Below are 7,963 nucleotides of genomic sequence, written 5' to 3' on the forward strand. Positions count from 1 at the left end.
GATAAATATGCGCTGGCCTGGCATTTATATATGTCACTACTGATGTAAGCTTATTTAAATACTAGATAGCATATTATCTATTTGATTCTATATATTCTACAATATATTTTTAATTACATGCTTGTGTAAGCTGATGCATATATAATTGGTTATCTAGTACACATCGTATTATCTAAGCTTTTAGTGTTCTTGGATCTTCCAAACAGCCTCCAAGTCTAATGTCCTTTTGTTCATCAGAACCCAAGATCATAGTATATTGGTAGATATAATGATCTAAGCTTCCAGCTCTCCCTATCAATTTTAATTTTGAACACTATTCAGACGGCCTCTGATTTGGTCCTTGATTCCAGTTTGGGATGTTTTAGACAACTTGGAAATGGGATGTTTGGTTGTATATCATTGTTACTTCAAGAACTATGCAATATAAATAAAACTCTCTAACAAAAAAGCAATCAGTCACCAGAAAATGGGTTCAGACTCTCATTACCGGATTCCAGCCATGGAATTCTCAACCAGTTCAGCTAAATTGGACCCGGTTCAATTTGTGCAAGAGGGTTAGAGAGGCTAGTGAAAATTATGGCTTTTTTGAAATAGTATATGATAAGATACCTCTGGGGTTAAGAGCAGAGTTCTTCTCAGCGACAAGGCAACTTTTCGGTCTTCCACTTGAGACACAGAAGAAAAGTATCAATCCAAAGCCTTACCATTGTTATTACGGACAGTTCCCCCATGCTCCCTTGTACGAGAGCATTGGCGTTGAAGATGCCTCCAACTATGAATCCCTTACAAGCTTCGCACATATAATGTGGCCTGATGGTCATGACCAGTTCTGGTAATGTTCTGTTGTAGTTTTCTCTCTTACTTTATGCATTAGCAAAATAGCTAGCATTACGTTTATTCTCATTTTGTGATTTAAAGTATTGATGCTTCCGATGTTGATTTGTTTCATTACGCCAGTAACATTGTGATTGCCATGGTGAAGATGCTGGATGAGCTTAAGGAAATGATTGAAATGATGATTCTTGATAGCTATGGTTTTGGAGAGAACTGATCAGATTCAATCATGGCATGTAAGACGCTGCTACGAGTACAGAAGTACAGTGCACCTCCATTAGGGGAGTATGTGACTGGGCTCAATGCTCACACTGACAAAGCATTGACCGCAATACTTTGTGATGATCAAGTTTCAGGGCTTGAATTTGAAACTAAAGACGGACAATGGATCAATTTGTCTCTGCCTTCTAGTTCCTTTGTCTTTATTGTTGGAGATCCTCTTATGGTACATACTCTAGATAACTTCTTTCTAACATCTAACTTAGATATGAACATATTGAAAGCTAGAATTTTATTCATTGAACCAACAAGACTATGCTTTTGCAGCAAACATTCAACTTGTTAAACTAAACACTTTTAAGTAGGCTGAACTTGAAGCTTAGTTAAGGCGTCTCCCTGTTTGTGCACGAAATTTATAATTTGACGGTGATAATAAAAACTGACGAAACATTAATTAGCACAAATGAAGACTAATTGGGTCTCTGGACGGATATTGTCTTATTTACTTGCAGGCATGGAGTAATGGAAGAATGCATTCTGTAAAGCATCGAGTGATGATGTGTGGAGAAAAAGAACGATATTCGTTAGGAGCATTTGGAGTTCCAGTAGAGGGTACCATCATCAAGGCACCAAAGGAGTTGGTAGATGAAGAACATCCACAACTCTTTAAAGACTTTGACTATATGGATTTTAGTATGTTTGCCTGTCAGCGGAAGCAATGGCCATGGACTCAGCAATGCAAATTTCGGCTTTTGCAGGAATCAGTAGCTGACTAGCTAGTTGTTATGTACTATATATCTTGCTCTTTACAACTTGTATCTGAAACTAATCATGGTGCATAATGTAACACCGTGGTGATAAATGTGGAAAACTAGGAGATAGACCATTTTATGTTTAATATATCCAGCAATTCTTACCCACTCGGTTTGAACTCAAAGGTATAGTCTCAACAGAAATCTCAGTATGGTTTAAAAATAAAAACGTTTGGGCATCTTTGACCTCTTTTAGCTTGACGTGCAAGGAAAGGAACAAAGGGACATCAATATTGGTTGAATGACTTGAATCAAAGGTTGTGAATAGAAAGAATAATCAAATAGTCACAAGGACCATGCAATAGTTTGTTTAAGTGCAGAGTGAAGACTGGATAGAGGTGAAATTTTCTCCGAAATCTGATAAACTAATCAAATTCTACCATCTCTGTAGTTTACTATTTGAATGATCCCAATTGAAAAATGTTTCCATGCCTTTGTTATGTCATCAGTGATGTTAATTCTCCATTTTATCCGGAAAAAAAGTCCAAGAGTTTTGGTTGCCTATTATATCTGTTCTACAATTTCTAAAGACAAGATTATGTAACATTGTAGACTTATAGTAATTCTCGGATGTTCTGAACAGCCACTAGTCCAATTAATAACCTCAAAACCCAAGATCAGATATTCAAAATACAACAGTAGTTGTCAATAATTTAAGCTTCCATCTATCTCATCAAGTTTGAAACTTTAACCTCTAGATTTCGTTCGTCATTGATTCTAGAGAGCTTGAAAAACCGGTATTTTTGGTCGTATAAAAACAGGATTTCTATCATTATAACTCAAGAACTGTGCAATATAAATAGAACCGTAGCCCCTTCGATAGATAACAAACAAGCAACTCATCAAAAAAACAAAAAGCTTGGAACTCTAGAATACAAAGGGATAAGTAGGAGAAAATGGGTTCCGATTCTCATTACCAGATTCCGGCCATTGATTTCTCAATCAATTCTACGGAACTGGATCGAGGAACTGATAAGTGGTACAATTTGTGCAAGAGGGTTAGAGAGGCTTGTGAAAATTATGGTTGCTTTGAAATAGTGTATGATAAGATACCCCTGCAGTTAAAAGCAGATACCTTCTCTATGATAAGGCAACTTTTTAACCTTCCAGTGGAGACAAAAGAGAAGAATGTTAATCCAAAGCCTTTCCATGGTTATTATGGACAGTATCCCACTACTCCCTTCTATGAGAGCTTTGGCATTGAAGATTCCTCCAACTATGAGTCCTTTAAAAGCTTCACTGAGTTGATGTGGCCAGATGGTCATGAGCAGTTTTGGTAAATTAGTTTTTATTTACTTCCATAGTCGTCTCTTTCGTTTTTCTTCAATAGGCCCATACATATACATATATATATATATATATAATTTACTTCCATAGTCTCTTTCGTTTTTTTTTCAATAGGCCCATATATATATATATATATATATATATATATATATATATATATATATATATATATACAGATCCTATCCAGAGCGGAGCTCCGCTTTGAAAATTAACGTGTGAAGTTCGAGTTTTCGATCACTTTTCGGTCGCATATCCACATCTCGACTGTTCAGTTTTTAGGTACTAGTGTATAGATCGTCTCTGAAAATTTTCAACTAAAATGATGATCGTTAAGGCATTGATAAGTGCCTTAAAGCTAGTACGGTTCAGGTTGACAGATTCAGTCCTTCCATTGGTTTAAACGAGTTAGATGCCTTAATGATCATCAATTTGGCTGAAAATTTGCAGAGATGATCTATACAGTAGTACATAAAAACTGAACGGTTGAGATGTGGATATGCGACCGAAAAGTGACCGAAAACTCGAACTTCACACGTTAATTTCAAAGCGGAGCTCCGCTCTGGATTGGATCTGATATATATATATATATATATATATATATATATATATATATATCACGGCCCTTCTACTGAGAGATCTTCTTTTTGCTCATTTTGAAGAATCGCTCATCAAACCCACTTTTCAATCACATATTCACATCTTAATTGTTTAGTTTCTAATTATATCAAGACTCTTCTAGTGAGAGATCCCTCTTTTTTTGGCCATTTTAAGGGATCGCTCATTAGACCCACTTTTCAATCACATATTTACATTGTAACCGTTTAGTTTTTAGGCATATATAAGTAGATCATCTCTGTAAATTTTTAAACAAATTGATAATTATTAAGGCATTTATAACTGTGATTTACAATTATAAACACTAACGGTTCAGGTTGGACATATTCAATTCGTCCTACCTGAACCATTCGTGTTCATATATACGGCATTTTAACGAGAAAAACGGTTCAAGTTGGACAGATTCATGTTCATATACTAAACCTTATTGAGTGTAGTCGCTGGACCATTTGTTGAAGATAAAAGTACATCAAATCCATATGCAGTTTTACCATGACTAGATTGTATCTATTCGTATTCATATATAGGGCCCCTCCACTAAACCATAGTGTTCATATATAACATGTCAAATCTTTATGCCATTATGTATTCTTCTTTCATTTTGTTTTGATGATGATGTCGTTGTGTTCCCACAGCAACACTGTAGTTACCATGGTGAAGAAGATGGATGAGCTGAAGGAAATGATCGAAATGATGATCCTTGATAGTTATGGGTTGGGAGAGAAACTGAATTCGATCATTGCTTGTAATAAGACGTTGCTACGTGTGATGAAATACGATGCACCTCCATCGGGACAGTACGCAAATGGGCACTATGGGCTCACTCCTCACACTGACAAACTAGTGAGCACAATCCTTTGTGATGATCAAGTTTCAGGGCTTGAATTTGAAACCAAGGATGGCCAATGGGTCAAGTTGTCTCTATCTCCCACCTCCTACCTCTTTATTGTTGGAGATCCTCTTATGGTACATATTATATATAGTTAGCTTCTTAAATCATAACTGATACAACTTGAATGATGAACATTAATGTCTCAATGACGTGCAGGCATGGAGTAATGGAAGAATGCATCGCCTTAAGCACAGGGTGATGATTTCAGGAGGAAAAGAGCGATATTCTTTGGGAGCATTTGGAAGTCCATTAGAGGGTACCATCATCAAGGCAGCAAAGGAGCTAGTGGATGATGAACATCCCCGAATTCTGAAAGACTTTGACTATAAGGACTTCAGTAAGTTCACCTTCACACAGGAAGGAAGCGCCATAGACTCGGAAATGCAAGTTTTCGCATTTGCTGGAATTAGCACTTGAGACTTGAGAGAATGGACCAGCAGCTCTTCACCCAATAATGTATAAATGTCTTATTAAAAATAAATAAAGTTTAGAGCAAATTTGATTATTTGAATAGTGGTGCATTTTACTTTTCTTTTGCTATTTTTTTATAGTTCTTTTTTGCTTAAGTCTCATTTATGTCTTATTTGTTATGTCTCTCTCTAAAATTTTGTTAGTGTTCTTTTATTCTTATTAATGAGCCGTCTTTAATTTCAAAAAACAAACAGAATCGCAATGAGACCACAACAACCATAGTTGTTACGTACTTGTGAGCTGGCAGCAAAAAAGGACTAGTTGGTTTTCATCATGATCATTTTCTTTCACCTTACTTGCTTATTACACCCTGCATTTTAATTTCAATTATTAAATTTACTTATCTAACCAAATTCTCTTTCTAGAAATGTCCTTTTATATGACATTATCTAACTAAAAAAGAAATTTAAAAAATAAAATAAATCTCTCATTTAATTTGTACCAATAAAAAAAATAAAATCTATTAAAGTTTCCTAATAAATCCTAATAAAAACATAATCTGATTTACTTCCATTTTTTTTCTTTCAGTTTCAATATTTGTCTATTTCAATCGATGCATGTCAAAATATTAGTAAGTTCACAAACGGTATTGCAAAGATTTTGATGAAATTAACACTAATGATTTTGTTAATTGAATAATAAATTAACGATGAAAAAGCAACAAGAGACTAAAAAATTAGTAATAAATTCAAATTTGGGTGGAGAAGATGAAGATTATTGTTACATAATGAGAAATTAATTAGTCTTTGTATTTAATTAAGGGCGGTGCTATTCACACACCCATTTTCTCTATTAACACACCCATTCTATTTTTCTATTACTTTAATTCAATTCTTTTTTACAAATTACCCTAACTACCCTCCCTTGTAGTTCTTTTTCTTTTTTTTCTTTTTATCTATTTAGCAAGTCAATCATGAATCAAACATTATTATGCAATAAATCAATTTTCTTCTACCTATAAACGGAGGAAAAATAATATGTTCATTAAGTAGAATGACCTGTATTATTAGAAGAGCAATATGCTTCCCAAGTAATTACGCGCATCCAACTAAATCTAAATTACAAAATTTATCCTCATACAAATAGGAGGGGTAAGACACATGCTTTACTCCCTTGTTGTCTCAAGTACCAATATTGCACCTAGCTTACTACAGTTTCTCGTCTCTTATAGATTGGCAATAAGCCATTTTTAAACGCAATCTGCAAATTTAAGGAACTTCTAGGTACCAAAAAAAAAAAAAATGGAGTGTAGTTCAAAATTAATTGTTTGAATAAGACTAACCTGAGGGGTTAGACAAATATAGACACACGCATAATCAATGGTATGAACTCTTAATATAATGTATTTTAGATAACTATATTGAAAGAACACTCACCTATAAATAATAAGAATGTATTATGCAAGGCTGAGGACACAGTTTGCAATTTAGATTTAGTTGGATAAACTTAATTAACTGGAAAGCATATTCATTGTCTAATCATACAGGTTATTCCACTTAGAGCATCTTTAGCAATGCTAGTCATTTTTGAGTCAAATTTTAGCTAAAGTAACTAAAAAGTCATTTTAGCTAGCCACTTTAGAATTACGTCTGTATCAATGCTATCTATTTTAGCTATTTTTGAATTTATATTATTTTTAAATGAATATTAAATAGTTTAAATGTATTTATAAATTACATAAAATGACTTAAAATGAATGTTTTAAATTATAGAGAGCCTCATCCCACTCTCTATATTTAGGAGCGAGATAGCTAAAAGTTATAATGGAGAGCCACTTAAGAGTCTGGTGTAGCTGCTAAAATAGATAAAATGCTAAACATACTCTCCAAAATAGCTAAGTAGCCACAATAGAGAGTCTGCTAAAGATGCTCTTAATGAACGTATTATTTTTCCTTCATTTATAGGTAAAAAAAAATTGATTTATTGTATAATGATGTATTGATGTTTGATTCATGATTAATTTGCCAAATAGAAAAAAGAAAAAAGAAAAAAGAAACAAGATTACAAGGGAGGATAGTTAGGGTAATTTGTAAAAAATAATTAAATTAAAATAATAGAAAAATAGAGGGGACGTGTGAATAGAGAAAATGGGTGTGTGTGTGTGTGAATAGCACCACCCTTAATTAACTGATTATGTATTTAGTTTTCCTTACAGATTTGGGTTTGAGTGTTTCTATTGAGACCTCCAAATCTGCTCACTTGACCTCACTCATAATCGAATTATTAAATTACATATATAACCTACTATAAAATGACTATTAAGGACAATAATTATATCAAAAAATATTATTTTTATTTCTCTAGACTTTCCAATTCAATAATAATCAGATTGCATACTTTATTATTTTCCTTATCTATTTTCATTTTCTAATTTCACTACATACTCATTAAAGCATTCATATATATTTAATAAGAACTAAAACTATGATTAAGATCATGTGACATAAAAATATATGATATACATGTTGAACACAGATTGTGAGGGAGAGCAAAATAAGTCATATTATAACCTAAATCTAAGACTATCTATTATATTTGTATAAAAAAAAATAAATAAATAAAAAAAGAGCTAGCATTTATAGGAAAACTATAAAAAAATTTAAATAATTAATCATGAGGTGCAGAAAATAGAGAAAAAAACATTAAGAAAAAAATTATTACACATTTTTTTTTTTTTTGCACAACTAAAAGAAAAAAAAAGTTTTAAAAAAAAATCACACAATAGTTCATGTTATTTTCTTGTTGATTAGAAATTATTTTTGATTTTTTTTATTGGATAAGAGATTTATGTTGTTTGATTAAGGAATATACATGTAATTAAGATTATAGAGTA

At 32.8% G+C, this 7,963-nt stretch overlaps 1 protein-coding gene and 1 pseudogene across 1 annotated transcript; both read left to right on the top strand.

Moving 5' to 3' along the window:
- Positions 1–210: 210 nt before the first annotated feature.
- Positions 211–1,915, top strand: LOC112181870 (annotated as a pseudogene).
- Positions 1,916–2,668: 753 nt separating this feature from the next.
- LOC112180908 (probable 2-oxoglutarate-dependent dioxygenase AOP1) lies at positions 2,669–5,170 on the top strand. The gene is made up of 3 exons (XM_024319490.2): positions 2,669–3,141; positions 4,403–4,733; positions 4,816–5,170. The coding sequence occupies exons 1-3, from the start codon at positions 2,762–2,764 to the stop codon at positions 5,074–5,076; spliced, it is 972 nt and encodes a 323-aa protein (XP_024175258.1). The 5' UTR covers positions 2,669–2,761; the 3' UTR covers positions 5,077–5,170.
- Positions 5,171–7,963: the final 2,793 nt, after the last annotated feature.

Source organism: Rosa chinensis, chromosome 1 (assembly GCF_002994745.2).
Source record: "Rosa chinensis cultivar Old Blush chromosome 1, RchiOBHm-V2, whole genome shotgun sequence".
In the NCBI taxonomy this organism is placed as follows: domain Eukaryota; kingdom Viridiplantae; phylum Streptophyta; class Magnoliopsida; order Rosales; family Rosaceae; genus Rosa; species Rosa chinensis.